Source organism: Thermobia domestica, chromosome 10 (genome assembly GCF_964235325.1).
Source record: "Thermobia domestica chromosome 10, izTheDome1.hap1.1, whole genome shotgun sequence".
Taxonomy (NCBI): Eukaryota; Metazoa; Arthropoda; class Insecta; order Zygentoma; family Lepismatidae; genus Thermobia; species Thermobia domestica.
In genome coordinates, this window is record NC_137463.1 from 113,319,235 (window position 1) to 113,344,547 (window position 25,313).

Below are 25,313 nucleotides of genomic sequence, written 5' to 3' on the forward strand. Positions count from 1 at the left end.
TATACTTTATTCATTGAGTAATACGGTTGCTTTCATTCTGTTTGTTTACATTCGCAAAAACACCGATCGCGGTGAAGGCGGCTTATGTCAAAGTCCGAACCAATACAGCGGCGATATCATTTAACAACATACTTTACGCAAAGTTGTAATAAGGTCAATTTTACATTTTATTAGTCCATTTGACGGCGTTTACAAAGGATATTGGGTTGGATATCTATTGGAATCCTTTTTATTATTATGTATGTACGTAATGATTACATCCGCGAATACAGAAATCTTTAGCCGCGAATATAGGAATTGGGTCGAATTTTTTAATCCGCGAATAGTGAAAAGGCGAATGTAGGAAGCGCGAATAAGGAACTTTTTTGTAACCTAAAGTTAAGCCAAACACAACTGAACAACAAATATGACTGGGTGGACGAAATATCTATTAATTATGCCTTTACGCACAAACTTTAAGCTTCCCTCAAATAAAAATTAGGACTTTTTAGAAAAGCTAAATATTAAAAGGAAAACCCCTTCCCAAAATACTTTTCTAAATCCACCACTGATTCTCAGTGTAAAATGATCTTCAAGGTTGTATCCGGAAGATTACTGCTAAATATATTTAAAAAACGAAATATTAGTTATGCCTGTACTCATAAACTTCAAGCTCCTCCCAAATAAAAATTAAGGATTTTTTAAAAAACGAAATAATCAGAGAAACCCCTCCCAAAGTACTTTTCTAAATCCGCTACTGATTATTTGTATAAAAGTTGTATCCGGATTATTCAAGGTTGTATCCGGAAAATTATTTCTAAATCATTGCACAGCTACAGTATAACAGAAATGTGGAAGTACGGTTTGACGGATATATAGAAAAACAAAAGTTTAACTTTTGCGCTAGAAGCTAGATTACTAAGCTCTTAGAAATGAAAGACGGATGACAAACTGAAATGATCCAGAGAAGGAAAAATGTTGATAACTCAATAGTTAAAATAAAGTTAAATGACCTCTAAAATTGCCCTCAAATACTACATTCTTTATGTTTGCTTAATTCGTAAGACGTGCTCCATCCATCTTGTTGGTGAATTCCAGAGCGAAATATGACATTTAGGTCATGGAAATCTTATCTAACTATAGAGTATACTATAAGAAAGCTATTTAGATGGAAAAATCATGAAAATGAAAAAAAGCGAAGATTTCCAAAATTCTCGTTTTTTCCAAAAAAAGCTTTTTATGTGAAAAAACCATCTATTCAAAAAAGCCAGCTTTTTTGCATCTCTAGGAGAATCTAATTAACTATTAACTTCAGCGTCGTGTTTTTCGTGCTCTGGGGATAACATTTCCCGTCCTGGTCATCTCTGACAGAAATACTGTTTAAATGCAAGGGAATAAGTAAAATCTCTTTTTTATCCTCTGCGTTATCGAGTCTCAGTCAAATTACCGGATCAGGACGGATTTGAAACCTCGACCCAGCGATGGTCTATAACCTAACCAACATCATCCGACTGACACGATGATCCGTTTGAGCTCTTAACGTGTTCATTTTATCTGTTGAAATTACGTTCTATCCGGAAGAGACGAAATGAATGCTGGATGTTCGGAACAGATAGATCTTCGGAAAAACTAGAAAATGGTAACCTCTTTGGTTATTTGAAAACAAAATTTTATTTATACTAGTTCGACACAAAATTTGTTCCCATCCTATAATTCAACGTTTGTTTCAGGTTTAAATTTTGAAACATGCTACATCTATGAGGAACATAAACTTTTTCTTTCCAACATTTGTAATTTTTCATTACGATAGACATTGAACTTTTAATATAGGGTATTTCTGATAGAAGTTTAGCAGTAAAATGGAACTCTTCTATTTTCTCTTTCTTTCTCTCTTTCTCTTTTCTTTTTGTTTATTTATTTATTTATTTATTTATTTTGCTTTTTTGTTCAGTTTGCATTAGTAGTCTGAAATGGAGTATGTGAACAACGTTATCTACTGGGTTTATTAGAATGTATTTTGGAACAGTACGTCCAATGAACCTTACGGAATTTGGCAATCGAACCACTCGGAAACAAAGCATGTATGTTAAACTTTTGACATTATCCTAGATGTGTCTCGGAGATCTACAGTTCTACTTGAAATTGAGTATACTATCCATTATGAAAGTAACATAATAAATATTTAAAGGATCGCCTATATATTCGAATAGTTCTGAGAAACTATGTAAAAACAAACGTTAATTCTATATTACTGTTGGATTTCTGGAAACGGAACTTCATAATATTAGATTCTTTTCTTACTACGTTTGAATTCCACAGTTTTATCTGTTCTCCCTTTTCTTTTTCTTCTTCTCTCCTTTTCTCTCTCTCTGCCCCATTTCTGAATCTCTGTGTAATAGACATCCATTGGTTTCAATTTTTCATTGTGTGTGTTTCAGTTTCTCCCTGCATCAACTTATGAATCTTGTTTCGTCTCGGTTTTGTTATTTCATCTTGTCGAAACTAATACATGTGTAGTTTGAAATAAGAATTGCGCTCATGTTGTTAGCTAATTTTAATATAGGAAAGAAGAAAGCAGGAGAGGGATATCTGACACGATTACGGGATAAGAAGGTGTATATTGTGTGACCTATCTGCACTGTCGCAATTTTTTTGATGCGTAGTGTACAATGCCTCAAGAAGTACTACACTGCTACATGAGACCTAAAGCAATAGTATTCTTATCAGGAAAGTTTTAGAGGCTACATGCGTCCTCCAGATAACTCCGGATGGCAAATTTCATTCTTGCTACATGTATTTCGGAATGTATGATCTTTTTCCGAGGAACGAAGGGTGTGAAACTTCCCTGGCCTAAATTTTCGGGTAACATCGCTCATGAAAAATCTGTAGGACATAATTTAAGGGCCTTCTTTTCGTTAGCTTCTACAGCAGACAGTGTATTGTGTTTTTGCATACAACAAACATGGCAAATTGTTCCCCAGGAATATCTCTCACATTTGGTTTCTTTGCGTCTTATAAAGACGTGTAGAAACTTAGTTCAATATAATTTATTAAAGTTTGGGTGTTGTACAGTTGTGATATTGTGATAATTTCTGTGTAGTTATGGGAAGAATCACACATATTTTTGGGGGTTGGAATTTTTACGGTCATCAATGTGTGTATATTCTGGAGAGCGCTAATACAGCTAAATCTATAGCTATGGAGTACATGCATGTGATGACTCCAGAATTCAGTCTTGTAAGAAAACTGGACATTTAAGGGACATTAAGTACTTGTAATCCATAACTATAGTAATCAGGTTTGTTTGTTGTTGCAAAATATTCAAACATCTTGAGCAGCAGAATATAACAAAAATTACCAAATTATATGTCTTCCAAAGATAGGAACAATGAGATAAAAAAAATGCACTCTAGCCTTATTATAAGGTATCCCCAAAACTACGGATTAAAATAGGCTAAATATTGGCTGTAACAGGAGTTAGTTAAAACGCGAATCAAATTGCTTTTCCAAGGGACTTCCCCTGTCTCATTCAACTATTTCCATCAATGGCATACACTATTTACAACGTTATTCACAGAAGAGGTTATGTGCTGCATTTGTATTTTACATTATTATTTACGTTGATAAAAAAGAAACTACATTTGTTATTTGATTGACTGGTTACTTTTCAAGATTACCTTAGGCATACACAATGTTTGTATGCCGTATGGTTTCGTCATAGAAAGCTATTGAGAAAATTATGAAGCAAATTTAAATTTAATGCTTGAATTTTGATTAAAATAAATGAATGATTGATGATTTGCATATATTTCATATTATAAATTAATGTACATTCTCATCCAAGTAATTAGTCAAACGAAATTATTATTTGAGGAAAATTTTGATAAAAATGTAAGAGTTTTTGTTTGAATTATTTGATCACCTATTTTGCAAGATGCACGATCATCTTGATAATGTTAAGTCTCATAATCATTTGTACCTTAATTAAACAATGAGAAGTATATTTATTAAAAAAATAGCTTTATTAAGAGCGTTATTAAGTTTCTTATTTAACTAAAAAAGTAATAATTTTGGTAGGAAAGGTACGTGATTTAAGTTCAGAAATAAATTAAATGAATTACTGTCATTTGCATGTTTGATCATAGTCCCATTAAATGAAGATTTGTCCACATTAAAACTACTGTCTATATCTTTTTCTGACCGATAGCAGCTTCTTCGAAGAGTTTCAACGTAAAATTTTACTCAATAATTTCAACGAAATTAAATTAAAAATACAATAATTATGCTCGTTTTAATTTTTCAGATTCCTTATGTCATGTGGGAAATTGCCAAGAATGTAGAAAGTACAAATCTATATCATGTAACATTCTTTGCGTTGGTATTATCTGTGGCTTGGGCCCGTGAATTACAAAAAGGTAAGTGTAATAGTAAAATAGAATCTTCTTAATTCGAACTCACACGCTTTTAAATTTGGAAATATGTTTAAATATAGTTTAGTGCCTATCGGCCTCATGAAATATTCTAACAGGACTGTCTAATATAAATTGAGATGTATACTCGTTGGTATGGTTATATTTGTGTTTAGCGTGCTTTTCAGCAACAAGGTTATATGAGGCGTGAACCTACAAGTTAACATGGAATCCGAACTACACGATCTCTCACCGGGAATTGAACCCTTGTCTCCTGCGCCAAAGACGCCTACGCTATCCATATAGTCACGATGGATATTAGTTGCAAACTAGACTTGGGAGCAGCCGGGATGGCGAATAAAATTCGAATGCGCAATAGCAGGTTCTACTCTCTCGTTTCTCACTGTAACCTATCATAGTCATTCTTCAACAAATGATCATTGTATGCGGAGTTCAGACGTGGTTTAATCTGCTCTTGCAATTAGACCTGCAATATTAAGTTTTTTCTAAGTAGGCACATAATTGTAAGCGTCAAGTGGCAGACAACAGGTTCTTAAGATGGTTTACAGAATGTGTAGTCATTTTTAAAATGAGGTCGAATAGGAAGCTGCCGATCTCTAGCATACCGATTATTGCGTTGTCACACTACAGAAGAGAACCGTAGCTGTCTGCGGTGTTAAGTTCACGAATGATGCAGAAAATTGAGGGAGGAGAAATTTTATGTTCAGGTTTTCGTCAACTTCTTTCGCTTAGGCTCTGCTCACACATACCTTTAAAAGATAATGTAGTAATGCAACAAATTACAAATACGTAAGACATAAATTTGGAACCCTTCCCGCTGGTCTAGTGACTAGCACGCGCGCCTTTTGGCGCGCACGGGTCTACTAGCTTAATTTCCAGTGGGAAAACCTTGAAAAATTTCAACGTATTACGGTGGTTTAGAATCCATCTTAAACTGTAGCTTCACTTCTCACATAACCCCGAAGTTAAAAAGAGATTCTAAACATCACTAAACGAAAAATCATAACCTTAGAGTGGGTATATTCACTTTTAATCATTTCTAATCATTGTAATACTTAATTAGCTTAGATTACATTATATTACAGATAAGAATTTACCGTTCCTTTCAGCATCGAAGCTATATGAGACATCAACCTACAGCGTAAAGTGAGATTCGAAGAAAATGAGGTAGCGCCGGCATTGAAGCCCGGATCTCCCTCATCAAAGACGCGTAACCTAACCGTACAGCCACAAGGAATCTCAATTAAAAACAGCATAAAACTGAATCTCATTTTGTTTAATATATAGGGGACTTGAATCTCCTTAACACCATGAACCTTCCAATCCTTAAGACATTTTGAAACATACATGTATTAAAGCAAAAACCATTAAAGTTTATGTATATAAAAGAAACATCATTTCTGTAATTCAAATGCATACACAATACATAATGAAAGTCCGGCATACAACGAAGTACTTGAACTGTTCATCAAAGACACTATAAGAATAATTACCTAGGTATGTACTCAATAACAATGAAGAAAACGAAAGATGCAGACGAGAAAGGTGGAACTCGTCTATTTATGTTGCAACGTTGGGCGAAGTTCTCTCCGGAACGCTGTGAATTGCTAGCAGACGATTCACGATCCACGTTGCTTTCAATACTAGTCATAAAAGTATTAAAGAATCGATGAAAATGTAACTTTATGTCATACAAGCATAATATGGGTAAAAGATAGTAAATGGTTAATTATACGCAAATATAGTAAATCGTACTATAATGTGGACATTCTCTAATATTAGTTTTATGCATAATTTAATAACAACTTGGAGAGTCATCTCAGGATAGCAAAAGTTCTGATGCAATTTACTATAACCTAATACGTATAAAAAGTGCCCTTGTATACAACCGAATGGTTAAGAAATGGCTGAGCCGTTTGAATGGATGTTTGCCGAAACGACTTTAATCCATTTGGTATAGTTTTGAGGTATTAAAGACACACTGTTTAGAACTTCTCATGATCATATTTAAGATATGCAATTAATCTACGACAACGGCTAAAATTTGCATATTTTAGGTTACGTTTTCATGACTTACTAAGATAATTTTAAACAGTGATTAAAATTTATAATTGTCGAATTTAGGTGCCTTCACCGCAATAAACTCAATTAAGTAACAAGTTATTCACATAACAAATAATAAAATGCCTGCATAACATATAAATCTATGTATCCAGATTTATATAAATAGATTATCACAATACATGAATTTTCTTTATTACCGAAGAATAAAAGTAAAAGATAGATTGATGTTTCTGTTAATATTTGTTACTGTTCTTATATTGCAATTGAAGTAGCCTCACGTTACTTCACAGTTTTCTTTGAAATATAGACCCTATTATTGCGGGAATTTTGAGTTTCAGTCGTGTTTGGCACATAAGCAACTGATTATATGTCCTCATTGATAGGCACAACATTATCTAACTAACTAACTCTAAGGCCTATGGAACCCGGAGGTTCAATGGCGCGTTCACAAAAACTCTCCACTGACTTCTATCCTTAGCTAACTGCATCCATTTTTTACTTTGTATTCCTATTTCTGCGAGATCATCTTAATATTGTCCTCCCATCTGCGCCTAGGTCTTCCTAATGGTAGTTTTCCGATTGGTCTTCCAGTCAAGACTTTGAAAGCGTTTGTACTTTCTTCTATTCTGGCAACATTATCTACGTAGGCCAAATTCACAAGGACAGGTAGCGTCTGTTATTATTCGAAGACAGAAATCAGTAGCCAGGTTATATTATGAGATGTGGGCCTATAGCTAAGCTCCTACCAGGAATCAAACCCGGTTCTCCCACAACAAAGATGGGTGTGGTAAACCATACATATCAACACCGAAGCTCTTTAGATTTTAGTGTGGTACATCTTTCCATGGGCACTGTCGAGAAACATGAACACATTTCATAATGTTTTCCATTGTCCAAGCTTTGCTTTTTGTAGACTTAAGTTTGATTTAAAGTAATTGCTGAACAAACCAATTGACCTATGTTTATTGTGAAAATTGTTAAAGAGTAACCGTTTCAGCAACTATTCACTTTGGCTTCACCAGACACTATAAATCACAGTACCTTTTCATTTTAACACCATCGATTAGATCACATTTAGTGGCGCAACCAGCTATGAACTCGGGGGGCCAGGCCCCCTCCGAAACTAACCTGGTCTATCTTATACAGCACGCTGCAGACAAATCTTGATGAAATTTTCAAACAGACATTATTGCTTGTCATTTGTCCATTATCTTTAAAAATATGCAAACTCACACAGATACACACACACGCACCATGTGTGAGGAGTACTGTTAATCTGCATTGAGGCATGATAGGCTACATCACGTGCGAAATATCGTCTTAATAATTGTGAATTTGAATTTTTATTTTAACGCTTTTTAGCATGTTAATAATAGGGATAATTAAATTTCTTGTAATGGGGAGATTTCAAACTTTCACTTTTCTCCATATCATATGGTGCAGCATGTCGTTTTCAGACGGTGAGGTAGTTTTGGCCCTTCTCGAAATAAAGTCCTGATTGCGCCACTCATCACATTTCAACTTTTGTACGATCGCGAATAAAGACACGTTAAGAAGTCGATTGGGAATCGAATCAGATTTTGCGACACCCTTTTTACACACTTAACCAGATATTGCATGTTTAATGGTAGGAAATAAGATAATCGATTCTACAAAAAGCAATATTAAATCTACAACATAAATATCTCGTAACTTTCTTTGGCAATTTTTGTTACCTAGAAGCTAAAGATTCTAAAAATTTGCACAGTGAAATACAAATAGATAATTTAATTGAAAAATATGTTCTTACCTTCTATTAGAGAAGTAAGTAGGCGTCCAGCAAAAGACAGATTATGTCAAAGAAATCTTCGAAAACAAAAGGTTTAAAAGCCGATGTACTATAACAACAATTTGGTCCTTGAACATTCTTTTACTAAGAACGTGTTGGAACCGTAAAACCCACTACGTTCACGTATTTGTCATTTTTCTTTTCTATTGAATGATCAATTTTATTCCATTCTTGAAGTATTCTCAATTTTCTTCAATATATAGTAATTAAATATATATTTTTGTGTTATAATGTGAAAGAAGAGACGGAAAGAATTGTTTTTTCCCTTATGAAAGAACTTTTTTAAAAATCAATGTAAACGTCAGCGGGGAAAAGCTTCGTTTTCTTTCAAAAAAGCAAATTATTGCATATTTAATGGCAGGAAATAGAATAATCGATTCTACGGAAGCACTATTAAATCTATTTTACTCATCAAAAAACCATTATATAAATATCTCGTAACTTTCTTTGGCAAACTTACTTAATTGAAAAATATGTTCTTACCTTCATTGGCGCAAATCCCGGGGGGACGAGGGGGACATGTCCCCCAATCTTGGACCTGGGGGGACTGTCTCCCCCCAATAATCTGACTTAAAAAGTGCTTTTTGGGATAAGTGTGATGATTTGTGTCCGACTGCCACAAAGGAATGTGAGATGAAATTGATTTCTCTTGGCTTTTCCATTTCTTTTAAAAAGAATCGTATTCTGTAGTATTTCAAACTGAACTTTGTGCTGTAGTGCGTTTAGTAGTCTCATCAATATGTATTAATTCCACTTCCGCTACTTGGGTACAAATTGCAATAAATGCCAGAGGAGGATATGCCCCTCTCCTCATGTTGTAAAGTTGTCTCAGCTGCAGGTACGGGCACAGATTTCGGGGTAATGGGGAGATATGTCCCCAACAACATTGGAATGGAGGCTCTCCCAATAATCCGATTCTAAAAGTACTTTTTGCAGATAAGTGAGATGATTTGTGTCCGACTGCCACAAAGGAAAGTGAGATGAAATTGGTTTCTCTTGGTTTTTCCATTTTTAATGAAAATGAAGGCGTGCGGTTGTGCGAGACGTAACCTGATGTGAAATCTTATCTCCTCCTCTCCCCTAGGCCCTAGCAGACGAAGAGTATATAGACTACCCAATATCAGTAGAACCCATCTTTTCAATAAAGGCGCATTTCATCTATTTGTAGTATCAGGCAAGGCATCTACTCATGCTTCGTAAGCCAACTAACTCTATAGCCTATGAACCCGGAGGTTCAATGCCGCGTTCACAAAAGCTCTCCACTGACTTCCATCCTTAGCCAACTGGATCCAGTTTCTACTTTGTATTCCTACTTTTGCGAGATCCATCTTAATATTGTCTTCCCATCTGCGCCTACATTTTTTTAATGGTCGTTTTCCGATTGGTCTTACCGCTAACACTTTGAAAGCGTTCATACTTTCTTCCATCCTGGCTATATGCCCTGCCCGCCTAAGCCTCCTAGACTTGATGACTCTAACAATGTTTGGTAAGCCGTCTAATTTATTTAGTTCCTCGTTATGAAGTTTTCGCCATTCCTCATTCCCGTTCCTCTTGGATCAGAATATTCGTCTGAGGATTTTGTTCTCAAATACTTTCAGTCTATGTTCTTCTCTCAGAGTAGGCTACCATATTTCGAAACCATACGGAACAACAGGCATGATTATCGTTTTATATATTTTAAGCTTCAAATTCCTCGACAGAATTCGCGACGACAAGAGAATTTGAACTGAATAATAACATGAATTCCCTGTTTTTAGTCGATATTTAATTTCTTCGTGAATATGATTTTCGTCTGTTAATATTGATCCTAGATTTTTGAAAGTATCCACTTTATCAAAAGTATTATTTAATATTTTAACGCATTCATAATTTGCCGTGTTATGGTCCCGACGCACTTCCATGTATTTAGTTTTCTCTGTATTGTTTTCTATTGTTCTCGTATTATCTCCTATTAAAGTTACATCATCAGCGTACGCATAACCTGGTGAACACCGTTCAACTCTAGACCCTGGTTGCTATCTTTGATTTTCCTTATAGCGTATTACAGGGCAAAGTTGAATAATAATGGCGACAACGCATCTCCTTGTTCCAGGCCATTCTCGACATGAAAGCTCGCGGCCAAAATTTTTCCTACCCGGACTTTACTTAGGGATTCATTTAAACATGTCTTAATTGATCTAATTAGCTGTTTCGGTATTCCAAATTCTGTAAGAACGTTGTACAATATTTCTCTCCTAACCGAGTCGTAAGCCTTTCTAAAATCAATAAATAGTTGATGTACCGGGCTACTGCATTCCCACTTCTTTTCGAGTATTTGGCGAATTGTAAATATTTGGTCGATAGTTGATCAATTTCGTCTAAATCTGCACTGATAATTGCGAATAATTTCATCTGTGTATGGGGTCAATCTTGCTAATAGAATGTTTCAAAGGATTTTATAGGATGTAGACAGAAGAGAAATGTCTCGATAATTATTAAAGTCAATTTTGTTTCATTTCTTATGGATTGGAACAATGATTGATTCTTTCCACTCTTGTAACAATTCTTCCTTTTGTAAATAAGGAGGATGAGTATATGTATCTTGTTCCACTATTTTTCGCTTCAGGTAAAAAGTGTATCTCCCTTTCTCCCCGCACATTAGTTTTTGGCTGCCTGTTAAGCAAATCATCAATGAAATCTTTCCATCTATTTAAAATGCTCTCCGTATCAGTGAGAACTGTTCCATCAGCTTTCTTTAATATAAGCACGAGGTTGATAGCCTTTCTTAAATTAGTTGATCCCTTTATACATGTCCCGAATGTTTTATTTTTACTATTATCTTCAAGTTCCTTAATTTTAACTTTCACAAAATGTCGTTTCTTAGTTCTAAAAGTTTTGGAAGTTTCCCACCTGATGTATATGAAGTTTTGTGTAGTTATTTCATTCGTATTTTGTAGCAAACGTAATTTTGCCTGTTTTCTCTTCTCGGCTAGTTCGAATCATGGTTTATTCCTACGTATTTCCGCGTGTCACAATTTTTCTTTTGAGAGAGGATTCTTCGTAAGCTAAGAAAAGAATTCAATAGCTGGAATATTTTCCTCAATAATCTTAAGGTTACATGTGTTAACTAAACAGTATATGACATGCGTTAGTTTTCTGTAACGATTCCTGTAATGTTATTGAGATTATCATCATTTTGCTCAAATACGAGTATTGTTGCGTCATACATAATTGATATTCCTTCTTCATAGTTTTGGGAAGTCATTATTTATATTAATATATTATTATAAAACAATTTTAACGTTGATCTTTGTGGATGCCTACTTAGAAACATATGCATGTATTCAGATTTCAGAATGTGTTCACGGCAGTGATTTGTAATACTGATATGTACTACTACTTCATCTATATCGCCTAATATATAATATACTCTACAACAGGTTCACCTCAGAAATCAGATTCATTTACCGTAATATGAGTTTCATCTCCCTTTTCTAGAATAAGCCTCAAATCTGCCCACCTGCCAATGTTGAAAACAACGAATGACGTATTTAGAATTTTGCTTCGAGGGGCTATGTCCAACACAAGGAAGGAAGTGGGCAATTGCCCACCTGAGTTTGAGAATTAAATATATTTTAATTCATGCATAAATTGAAGTTATAATGGCAAGAATTGCAGACTGATAAATCCTATATGATATGATACAAAAAATTAAGAGTGAATCTAACCCTTTATTCTATTCATACAAGAAAAAGGAAGCATCCTCTTGTCCTTCCTAATTCCCCGGGCTAATTATTCCCCCGTTTTGATTTTCTTTAATTCAAACACTTTCTTCTTTTAAAAATAACTAACCGATATAATTCTCCCTTTGTTATAATAACCAAAGTCCTGTCATGTTGATATCCGCGCAAGTTTGTGTGGAACACCAGTTTGTCTTATCAACTCCTCTTCGTTTTGGTGTTACTGATGACGGCCGACTGGAATCAAAACTGACAACGGCCGATAAAGTATAATAAGAGAAATGAAAGAAAGTAACATCAAGAAAAAGAAACAGAAAAGTAGAAAAAACGAAAGAAGGAACAAAAGGACGGAGTTCTTACATGGAATGAAATTTGACAAATACAGTATTATTTCTGAACAAAGAGCATAAGAAAATAGAAAGTCAATGACATTTTTAGAAATGGTAAGAAGGATTGTTGTTGTGCGTGGAATGCGAAAAACTAACAAATTTATTTCGGGGCGAACTTGAGCTTAGTCCGATAGTCCCCTAAATACGCCATTGACTACAATTCTGCTTCCCTGATCCTTCACAGCATTGTTTTTCAACTTCATAAATATTTTGAACATCGCATATATATATATATATATATATATAAAATATGGGAACGGTCTTACCCGTCCCCCCATTGTTGAAGATAGATTTGCGCCGATGCTTACCTTCTATTAGAGAAGTAGGTAGGCTAAACCCTTGAATTTAACAAGACTCCCTTTAACGGACAAAAAGGGGGGTAATAGCTTTCCGATGTCGCCAATTTTCTGTAAGTTTCGACACTAAGGTTGTTGCAACAAATGTCAAGACATACATAAGGGGGAAAGAGAAATAATACAATTCTGTACTTTTAGTCAAGCAAAGGCTGCTCTAGATTTTGTTCGTTCCTCTCGAAATCCGTGAAATCGAGGCCTGTAAAACTGAAAGATGGAAGATTAGGTACGTCTAGGTGGCAATAGCAATCAAGAAAATAGGGTGTATTACATATGGGGACATTACAAATCAAAGAAAAAGCGTAAAGTGTGTCAATGACATAAATATATAAATAACAAGTAAATTTTGTTTCCTAGTGTGAAACTACAGTAACTTCGCAACTATGTGGATTCCATACTCAAACTTGAAATAGTAAATCGATAACCACTTGAATAGAGGAATAAGATCAAAGATGAAGTCTGCTCTTCGGACGCTGAATCCGTATCAAAAAGACATTATTGATTTGCTCCCTCTTATTCTTTTGGGTCTATTATTAAAATTACATTAAAATCGAAAGTGGTAATTGATGTCTATTACTTCTGGCTACAATAAAAAGAATAGAATCAGATATTAAACATATGCTTGGTGCTCAAACCATATTAAAAATCTGTTCATCAATAACTATTTCCGTTTTATCCATTATACGATCAGTGTAGTAATTTTAATCACTTCTGGTTTCAACGGACAGATAAAAGTCGAAACAAAATTTGTTCTTGGGGCGCTGAATCTGTGTCAAAACCAGTTTTCAAATATCCCTTAACGTTTTGGCTCTATGAAAATAAGTATTGAAACCGGAAATGAGTATTATAGTAAATTCCAACCACTTTCAGTTTCGATGGTGTTGCTATGCTCTCCTTATTCGCTAAATCGACTGCCGAAATGGTATGCCTTGCTTCTGTAGATAGAACCTAATTTGTTATGAGAAATACACGTGGGTCAAGTCAAAAGAACTCTATCGCGGCGTTTCGTGGAAAGAAAGTGATCTTGATATTCCAAGGATTGAAGATTGCTATCAGAAGTTGCCTAGAATTTTCCCCGAGGATTAAGTGAACTTACTTAAGCCCAATTTCTACCACTATTTTCAAGGTACTTATGTTTGTGCAACGAATCTATTGATTTTCCTAATATTGGGAATACTTCTGAAAGATTATGTGCTTTAAAGTATTCACATATATTTTTATCACTCTCGATCCTAGCCATAGGAACTAAATACACGGTTCCAACTGATCGCAGTTACCCGATTCTCGTCACGTAGCAGACATATAGCAGAAAGCAAAGTCCAGATGCTGTCGGCCCAGGTAGCCGAGCGTACTAGCAAGTTGGTTAGTAATGAAAATAGCTTTTAGCGTGGGTTCAAACTCGACCCAAGGATTTTTTATTGTTTATTTTTTCATAGTATTCTTTTTATTTAAATAAGATGAAATAATACTCATTTCCGCTTGTAAATAATATACAATGAGTAAATTTTGCACAAACAACTTTATTGATAAAAAAAAGTAATTTACTTATGTTAGGAACATAACGTCAGTCAGCGAAAGTGGTTAGAAATTCCGCAGGGCTCGTTTTAATTTACCTTTACCCCCATGATAATACGGCACTCTTGGGCGATTCAACTTCGATGTAAATCTAACCTGCTTCCTTGTGAAAATATTTTTAAAAAGTTGGCTGGGGTCGATCACGAAAAAAGATATGCCATTCAAACATATCGTCAAAAACCAGAAAACTTCTCTCCTTTCAATCATTGAAACATTTAGTTCATACAGTTTATGCCAATCTACTAAATCATCATTTTATTATCCGACATTTTAGAAGTGTTGTATATTCTCTTTGTTCTCTTCTCAAGGGTCTCCTCTCACACACTTTTGCTATTGTTTGCGGATTTCTGCATGATGGCATTCGATCTGAATATTGTCATACTTCACAAACCCTCGGTCATCTTTGAAATTCTTTACCCTAAAATTCTTCTTGTTCGCCTTAAAGCTTGCCCACCCAAAGTCCTTTTCGGTATTCGCTTGTTTCATAGTAGAACACATGCAGCGAAACTAGAAACAACTAAGCAACACGTGCATTTACAGCAATATCACTGGGTAGTCTTCCTTTTGAAATACACATTAAGAGGCAAATAGTGACAGGAGTTCGTACTACTATTGATTTGAGCAACATATTATAATGCAGGAAAGTTTGAATAACACCTCGTACCTTCTTCGAAGAAAATGAAAGGAAATCTTTAAGTTTTACGTCCCACGATTATGCCAGTTAGGCTAAAGGAGACGGTGATGAAGAGAAATGAATAAATGGTGGAATGAAGAAAGTCGGAGGAAACGGGAGAACCCCGAGAAAACCCACGAGTACGGTGTTTGTCTACCACAAAGTTCACACTCCGCGAGATGGGATCGAACCAGGGACCTCAAGCACCGGAGATGAACGCTCTACCACTGAGCCGCCGCGCCCCCTATTCTTCTTCGAAGAAAGTTGCTGTATCGTCAAACATGTTTTAAATATAACCTCTTTAAATATAAATTGTTATACAGTAAAATATAAGAATTTATTAAGTAATTACTCCAAGATGTTTCTTTGTTCTTCTTTTGCAGATCGAAAAGAACCAGACTTAAGCCATTTGCAACCATGTGGTATATGCAATGCTTGCATGTGCAATGATCGAGGAGAACAAATACTTTGTAGGGTGACGGATTCGTGTCCTCCAGGAACAGGTGAAAAGGAACTAGATATAAACAACATCAATATGAGGAACAAACTGATGGCAACCAGCGAAGAAGAATCAAAGAGCGGAAAACGAAGTGAAACCAGCGAAGACGACAATGAATCAGAATCAGAGTCAAAAGAGACGAAGAAAACAGGAAGAAACTTGAAGAGTTCCAGAAAAACAGCTAAAACAAATGAAGATGATGATGATGAGACTGACGAAGATGAGGACGAAGAATACTATGAAGAACCCAGCGAAGAAGGAAGTGATAGTCAAGAATATGAAACTTCATTAGAGGAAGAAAAATCAGGGCAAGACAGCAATGATGATGAAGAGGAAGAAGAGATCATGAAAGACTTTATTCCTGAAGGTGATAATCACAATAATGAAGAAGTAATGCAGGATTATGTATTTGGATTTCCAAATTTGCAGTATATTCCTGTCAAGTCCTATACTACATATCAGGCCCGACTGCATCCGTATTACAGGCAACAACTTATTTGGTATCTATGGAAGCTTCTCTATGATGATTACAATACCTACGGATACCAGTACTATAAATAGAAAGGAAAGGTAAGTTTACACTAACTTCAATCATTACTTTAGTGACAGTAAATTACTATAATTATATGTTTCACCAGCAATAATTCAATATTATTTAAGTGTTTGTTAAGAGACTGCCTATTTCGTTATTGTTATCTTACGGAGTAAGCATATGGAAGTTATAGTTTCCTTCGTGTATGTGTTTATACAGGGTGTTAAAAATTATTGAATATTTTGGAAATAGATTCCTCACATCATAATAAGAAAGAAAAAAAGTCATATGGACCTGTGTTTGGAAGTGCATAGTGTCGTAGTTATGGGATGCCGAAAACGTGAACGAATGAACTTTAAGGGTCCATAGTTTCACTACTATAGAACCGATCGTAGTCTGGTCAGGACGTCACTGAGGAACTAGTATGTGAACTATCCAAATATCCCTCCTTTAGAACCTCCGGTACTTGCACAATCATTTTTAGAGAGATTGTTTGGGAGTATTTGATCACTATCGACCTACTTCTCCAAATCCTGGTGCGCAGGTACTGGAGCATTTTAAAAATTAAAATTAAAGATATTAAGAAGGTCCGCATGGGTACTGTTATTTTAAAAAATTCAGGTGGATTATATGTTTTTGAGGTTGCTCATTCAGAATCTGGCATTAGTTTTTTCTGTCACCCTAGAATTACTAGCAATTCACTAATTACACTCGAACCTAATAGCATCTGTTTGTTATGTAGTTGATCAAGCGCTCCATAGATAGCAGCAGTCCCTCTGTAAGCAATTATACAGCTGATGTAGGTATGAGGAAAGAAAATTAGTTATAAATTTGGTCCATATAATTGACATTTATTTTTGTTTACAAATTAAATTGTATAACGTGCATAACAATGTCCCAGACAACCTCTGGTATAAATTCCCTTGTAGGTTATAATTTGATTTTTTCAGTTTATGTATGAACAAAGTAGCTTGCGTAACATTAGGATTCACTTCTTCTCTGGGTAGTATCCGATGCACAAACTACCACCTGTGGTCCCCCAGCCTAGAGATCAACGTAGGCGCACTAGGCGGGAATCGGATACTTCGGATAAGTCGGTTGATAAACGTCCCCGTTCGGGGTCTGCTCCTGAAGCGGCCAATGTTAACACTGCTGATGGTCAGGATTTGCGTATGGACATCCAACCTTCAACTAACTCTGACCCTCTACTAACTCCATCTCGGGATCAAATTTATAATTTTCTTCTGACAAACTTCGATACAAAGTTTAAAAATTCAAAGCATATTTTTCAACAGCTTGTTAAATACGTGCCACGATTGGAGATAGCCGAGATTCGTTTCACTAACAATGGTGTCATTCTCAAGTCCAAGAACCCAGATTTTCATCGCCACGTTCGTAACAAGGCTTCCTTTGAGATCTTTGGCAAGAATGCAAATATTACTATCTTGCAACCGAAACGTCAGACGCAAGCTCCACCACCAAGAAAACCACCGCTGTAATCTGTCGTCATCAAGGGAGTCGATCCCGAGATAACTGACTCGGAAGTGGAAGAAGAGCTTACTGCTGAAGGCGTCAAGATCCAAAAATTTATTCGCATACGCAACAATACTGGTCCGAGCTATCTAGTTAGAGTTCTGACAAACGAACAGCAAGCTATTGACCATTTATTACAATATGGGGCCTACATATTTAAACACCGCCATAAAGGAGAACCATCTCGCACACCTCCACCTCTTCCGATTCGCTGTGAAAAGTGCCAGGTTTACAACCAGCATCAGACACCTAACTGTCCGAACACTTTTAAATGTGGTTACTGCGGCCAAAACCATTTGACTAAAGACTGTCCTAATGGAGCAGCGCCACCAAATTGCAACACCTGCCATGATGCGCATCCTACTTACAGCTATAAATGTAAGGCCAAACCTCAACCTGAGCCCACTAAACCCGAACTGGTGGTGCCTTTACGTACACCAGATACACCAGTGCCTCCGCATAATTATCTCAGAGAACCAGTTACAGTCGAAGACATGATTCGCTTCTTTAGTCTAGCTCTCCAAAATATACATCCTTTCTTACGGACTCACATAATCCACCAAGTTGTCTATGCAACTAAACTACTCTACAACCTAGATATCAAAGCAACCTATTCCGGACAGACAGTACATTTTCAAATCTATCCACTCACAATCGAAGTTTAACTGTCATATGTCATGGATACGGGCTTCATTATTACGTTACTTTACCTCAATATACAACACTCTGTACCAGGAAAGACCTACTTACTGCTTTATTAAATGAGCACAAGGTTCATAGTTTTCTCCTGAACGAAACCTTCATGACTCCCGAACAATCTGTTTTTTTTTTTTTCGGCTATCAATTCATACGCCACGATGGACCACCGGGCCAGCGAGCTAATGGCGGAACAGCTATCGGCACTCAACATAAGTTACCCAGCAAAACTATTAATCATAGATTCACTGAATCTTTACCGGAGCACAATATTGTCACCATTTATTTCAACTCCAGACCTATCACTGTAGCAACCATATATATCCGACCATATGTTCGCATACCCACTTCATTCTTCACTTACCTGGATAATAATTTCCGCTCCTATATCGTCATGGCTGACATTAACTATCATAGCAGAAGTGCTACGAAAAACGCTCTTTTTCCGATTTTATTAACACTCACACGAACGGCGAAATTTGTCCACTGCCTAGAGCGACTCGTCCATTCTCTAATACAACTCCTAATGTGGTGATTGCCTCCTCTAGTATATTACCATACTTTGATATCAGTGTCCTCGATTCAATTGGTAGCAACCATGATCCTATAAAAGTAGACATAAATTTTCCTAATCGATCAGAACCACCTCAGGAATTTCTCCGTTCCCGGCCAAATTTTGACCGTGCTAATTGGCTAGACTACCGGCAGGATATACATGACACACTAGCAGATATCGAACTTCCATCTGACATTCCTACGTTTGACACTACTTTAGATCGCCTTACGGAAAGCATTCAAAACAGCGGTGGAAACCACATTCCTGTAACCACAGGTAATCTTTACCGCCCTAAACAACCACCTCATTATCTCTCACTCATATCTCTAGCTCGGAAAGCGTATAAGAAATACCTACACAGCCGTAACGATATCACACTGCGACTTCATCGTCAGTACCTTCGTATGGTTCAAAATTACATCCGAGCATACAAAAAACGCTACTGGATAAAGACAGTTAACACTTTAGCAGAGGAAAGTCATCCAACTAAGTATTGGAAACATTTCAATCGGCTAATAGGGAAAACCAGCACCACTCAGTATCCTCTACTAGACAAGGATACTGCCCTTACAACGGATGCCTTTGCCAATGTTCTTCAACCACCTTTACACCAGAAACTTCTTTTCGAGATAGGTCGACACTTTACAGACCCATTGCCAGATATACCAACCCTCATTATGGATATCTTCAAATTACCGTCGACCATACTCTGGATGACCAACATCCTTTAACGGCACCAATAACGCCAGTGAATATTACAGACGTGATACGTCACAAGAAAACACTGCACCAGGGTTTGATGGTATAACCTACTGCCATATTAAAGAAGATCCTGCTATTTTGCTACATATTTTGGCAACGCTTTACAATTTTGTCCTCAGAACCGGCTACTATCCACCTACTTGGAAAGTATCTAAAGTGCTAATGTTTCTGAAACCCCACAAAGATAAAACGGATCCAGTTTCTTATAGGCCAATTCAGCTCACGTCCACACTCGGCAAAATCTTTGAGCGCATCGTAGTCCGCAGACTTCATAAGCATTTGCTAATACATGATCTGTTACCTAAACACCAAGCTGGTTTCCGTCCTGAGCATAGTCTCCTTGATAACCTTTTACGACTTAGCACTATTCTTCCGAACCATTATAATAGAACTGCACCCTCATGTCTACTTTTATTCGATCTTGAAAAGGCCTTTGATCGCGTGTGGGATAATGGTCTTGTGTATTAGTTACACTTCTTCAATCTTCTGCCGCATATATACGTATGGTGTACCACTTTCTTACGAATCGTCTTGCATACATCTCCATCAACGACCCTATTTTTCCTTACACCGGTGTCCCGCAAGGTTCAGCCTTATCGCCACTATTATATATCTTGTACGTCAGTGACCTGCCTGTCATGCCTGAGCCTATTTATACCTTCACATTTGCAGACGATACCGCACTGCTTGCTTGTGGCAAAACTATGCACCAAATCAACATCTCTCTGCAAAAAGCCATAGATGTTTTTACCAACTAGTGCAGTAGATGGAAGTTGAAATTAAATTGTACTAAGACCCAGGCTCTCGTCATCATTCCACACAAGAGACGCAGTTGAGTACGCCGCAATCCATCATTACTTAACATTAATGTAGACGGTGTAGCCATCCACCCTATCAGTACTGCTAAATATCTGGGGGTAACCTTCGACACCAAGTTATCTTGCAAACCTCACCTTCTTTCCATCAAGGAGAAAGCGCAAAATCGTTTAAATCTTCTGAAGTGGGTCGTCGGTACTACCTGGGGTTTGCATACCGATACTGTTCTAAACACGTACAAGGCATTTCTTCGCCCATGTCTCACTCACGGTCACACTGCCTGGGTTAATGCGAGTGATGATTTTTACGAGCGTCTACGTATTATAGAACGCCATACTTTGCGTCTCGCATTTCGAATCAGATTACCTAGTCCGACACGTCTCTTATACGAACGACTAACCTTGCCGCACATCACTCGACATCTGGAAGACCTTCGCTCTCGCTACATAGACAAGAAATGGAGAACACAGCACCATACACTTATGGACACCATACACATTGATAGTCGCCTTTTCGCCTCACCTACTTATTACTATCCTCCACTGCGACATCTCCTCTCCATCTATAGCCGGACGCATCCTGAGCACCCTGACCATCATTTCTTCGCCATTTATCATCCATCAAAATTCAATCCACACATCTACCCACCGTCTGCACAGTGACTCCACCTAACAAGGGCTTTCCCCATGTCTATCATCAGTGTTGAGTAGCCCCAACACAGAAGATAAGCTCATTTTTGAATACTAACTCTTCCCTGTGTACTGTGGCGTCCAAGCACTTCATCTCATCATTCGGCCCGCTCATTAAACAAACATCTCTTTCTAACATTCACAATCTGATCACTGTTATCTGCTATCTGTCTGTCCTCAATACTACATGTTACTATTCCACATTCATATCTGTGTTTCTAGTTTGTACTAACTATGTTTTACAACAACAATAATAATTCACCTGTGTATGAATAAAGTGACTTACTTTATTATTGTTGTTAAACCTCATAGCCCATATATGTGGTAAATCATAACCATTGTCTATCTGAATCACTTCCGAAGAGACGACGCTATCGTCTGTGGTAAAATATACTAAAAAAATATTAGGAGTTTAGTTGGATTTGCTTCTCTTGTGATCCTGTGCTGTAGACAAAGAAGAAATGGCACGTCATGTTTGTAAAAATAGTCCGAATGTGTTTTAATGTATTTGAGGTAAATTTGTCCCTAAGAGACAACGGCAATGCTCTACGGAATTTGTTTGGAAAAATTTATTACGCTTATTTTCACATAAAACTTTGTGATCAATCGAAACCATGGGCTCCACATAAAGTGTGCGTTCTTTTGTTGAATCTTTGAGAAATTGGAATAAGGAAAACAGGTGTCAAAGTTATGCCGTGTGGAATTCCTATGGTTTGCAAGGAACGAAGAATCATACTGACGTTTACTACTTTTGCTGTTGGGAAACTGTTGTCTTCAATGCAAGAAATAAGAAAGTAGTTTACCCAAATATTCAAACAGCTACAAGGTCTGTGGGTCCAGACATAGTTCAGACATTCCTTTCTCAAAACCTTCATCACAGCTAGAGTGCGTTAGTGATTCTAGTTCGCCAATACAGAAAAGTGAGATAGAAGATAACAACTTTCAACTGCCTATTGGTTCATCTCAGCCTCTACTATTTTTCACAAAATGATCTTAATGGTTTAATTCCGGACTTAAAAATGTCGAAGTAGTCAGCAGAAGTTCTTAGTTCTAGGCTTCACAAAAGGAAGCTTCTGGCCTCTGGAACAAAAGTTGCCTGGTAGAAACAAAGAAAGACAATTTTCATCCTAATTTGTACAGGAGAATCTCTTGTGTATTGTTGTGATGTGTTGGATTTATTTAATAAATTAAATTTTCCTGTACTTTCCACTAGCTGGAGACTGTTTCTTCATTTTAACAAGACATGTTCAAATGTATCCTTTTACACAATAAAATAAGTATCTATTTGTGTCTATTGCCCATTCTATGTCAATGAAAGGAACTTACGAAGCGATTAAATTAATTTTAAAAAAGTTATTTACCAAGAACATGGGTGGGAAGTGTGTGATGATTACAAGATTTTGGGTATTTTTAGGACGAAAATCTGGTCATACGAATATGACATGTTTCATTTGTTAGTGGGATGGTAGGACAAGAAGTGATCATTGGATAAGAAGGGAATGGCCATTATGGGTACTCTGGACTGCATGATCTAAAAATATTGCATATGAACGTTTAGTTCGTCAGGACAATATATTACTCCCACATCTTGACATTAAGTTGGAACTCATTAAACAATTTGTGACAGCACTTGACAAACAGGAACAATGTTTCAAGTTTATATATAATACCTTACCAACTTTGGCATTCAAAAGTGTAACAGAATTTTCTCGGTAAGTACAAAAGTCGAGATTATAAGAACATTGTAGAAACTACGTTGTTGAAATTTCAAGAACTTGGGCGCGACATAAGTATTAAGATACATGTCTTGCATTGACATCTGGATTACATTCCAGAAAATATTGGTCAAGTAAATAAGAAACAAGGTGAGAGATTTTACTAAGATATAAGAAATATGGAGTATAGATAGCAGGGTAGGTAGAGTGTTAGCATGATGGCGGACTATTGCCGGAGCATAAACAAACAGCAGAAGAAATGCATAAGAGGAACCAAAGAAGTTACAAAGTGCAAGTTCACATACACACTTTTACATATATATATATATATATATATATATATATATATATATATATATATATATATATATATAGGGTGTTCGGGATACATTTGACACTTGTATGTGGAAGTAGTAAACAGGGATTAGCTTCTTCTAACCAAATTGCATTGACCTCATGGAAAGTGTACAGAATAAAGAGAACCAGACGAAGCAAAATCACTTAAAGAAACCACCGTTCGCGTCCACAGCAGCCTCAAGGCGGCTCCGAAATCTGCAGCAGGCAACCTTCACGGTATCCCGAGGAAAAGCTGCAAATTCCTCCTGAATCCATTCGATCAGCTGGTCTTCGTGTTACAGGCAGTGCGGTTGGTTAGTTGCTCTACCACGCACCACACATAATCCATAGGATTGCAACCAGGGAAGTTTGGGGGCCAGATGTGGGGACCGGTGAAGTCGTAAAAATTGTTAGACAAAAGCTTCAGGGTCTTGCCAGCAATATGGCAGGGAGCAGAGTCTTGCTCTCAAGTTCCTTGGTCAAATCCACCTGTATGGTTGACGGGGCAACACCCATTGTTTCGCACTAGAGCCCGTATTCCCTTACCTGGATCCTCCTTCACATTTTCCTGCAATTGTTGCATGAATTCCTTTGTGCGGTGGTAAACAGACCGTCTTTTGTCCGTTTTTCTCGCAGCCACGGCTTCGTAGTCCCTGTTGCACTTCTGCATTTCACTTTGTATCGCTTTCACAGTGTTTAAGGAGCATTGAGCGACTGTGGTGATTGCACAATTTGGGTGTGCGGCGCGAATCATGATGGTGCACGGACACTTTTCCAATATTCGGGTGGCTTCCACTGGTTCATTGTAGTTCTGTGCGACTTCACTGCTATATCTGAAACCAAAGAGAAGAAATATGTGAGAAAGCAAGCAACATCCTCCCCCAAACCAATCTGTCGAATTTGTCCCTAACACACTATATATATAAGAATGAAAATAGATTTGTGGATGAATTTGTATTCACATTTACGTATACATTTCTGGCCAGCGTAACCCCCCTTGTGTGGTTCCTCAAGTTAGTGTTTTAGGGCCTCTTCTTTTCTGTCTTTATGTTAATGACTTACCGCAATCTCTAATACACTGTAAGTATCACATGTATGCGGACGATGTTCAATTGTATATATCTTCTTCACCAAAGCAAATAGATACATGTGTAGCAAAGATGAACGAAGACTTGAGTAATTTGGCTAAATAGTCAGCAGATAATGTTTGATTATAAATCCAAAGAAATCAAAGTCAATTTCAATTACTTCCTAACGTGCAGCAACATTAATATATGCTTCACTTGTTCCCAATATAACTTTAGAAGGCGAAAATATTCCTTTCTCTTTCTCTGTGGAAAATCTTGGCGTCATACTTAAGAAGTACCGTCTTTGACTTGGTCTGATCAAATGAACGTATCATACAAGAAGGCTTTTGGAATTCTTCATTCTCTCAGCAAATTAGAAAAACAATTTTTACTAACACAGTTGAAAAAACTCTTGTCCAAACTGTAGTGATACTACATCTGGAGTACAGTGATATCGCCTTAACTGACGCTGATATTCATTTACAAAACCGTTTGTAGCGAGTGCAAATTGCAAGTACACGGTTTTATTTTAAACTTAAAATTCTCCGATCATGTAACACCATTCTTTGAAAAGTCACAATGGCTGACGATGCAGCAACGGCGTAAATTGCACCTGTTGGTACTGCTCTATAAAACACTTACATTTACAGAACTTTCTTACCTTCTAAAACACCTTAATTTTTTAAGAGATTTCCATGACAGGGACACAAGATCACGTTGTAATAACCAGCTTGCAATTCCAGTTCATACATCTACTTATTCCACGAAGTCATATATAATTTCAACGTGGCGTTGAAACATTCCCCTTTCAATCCTAATACGGGAAGCCGGACTGTGAGATGCCACAATCCTAGCTATTGTGGTAAAACTGAGACGTACGTATTTCGGTTCTATAACGGGCAACCAAACTATATTAAATCAGAATTAGGTAATCGGAAAATGATTGCATGTACCCAGCGAACATGAAATTCTAACGTTTAGTTCTTGCAAAAGAGGAAGAAAAAAAACGTTTTGTCATCGAGATCAGCAAAACCATTTGACAAGTCGAAGACTTGTATTGTAATCATTAGATTTATAGAAACCACAATGCGCCTCTTAGTTC

At 36.8% G+C, this 25,313-nt stretch overlaps 1 protein-coding gene across 1 annotated transcript in view; it reads left to right on the forward strand.

The window, feature by feature from the left end:
- Positions 1-25,313, forward strand: part of LOC145662061 (uncharacterized) — a 43,613-nt gene that overhangs the window by 13,787 nt on the left and 4,513 nt on the right. Inside the window, exons 2-3 of the mRNA XM_081727395.1 lie at positions 4,283-4,394; positions 15,394-16,079. Coding sequence (XP_081583521.1) covers positions 4,295-4,394; positions 15,394-16,070 — 777 coding nt within the window. The 5' untranslated portion in view covers positions 4,283-4,294 and the 3' untranslated portion in view covers positions 16,071-16,079. The remainder of the gene's footprint in view (positions 1-4,282; positions 4,395-15,393; positions 16,080-25,313) is intronic.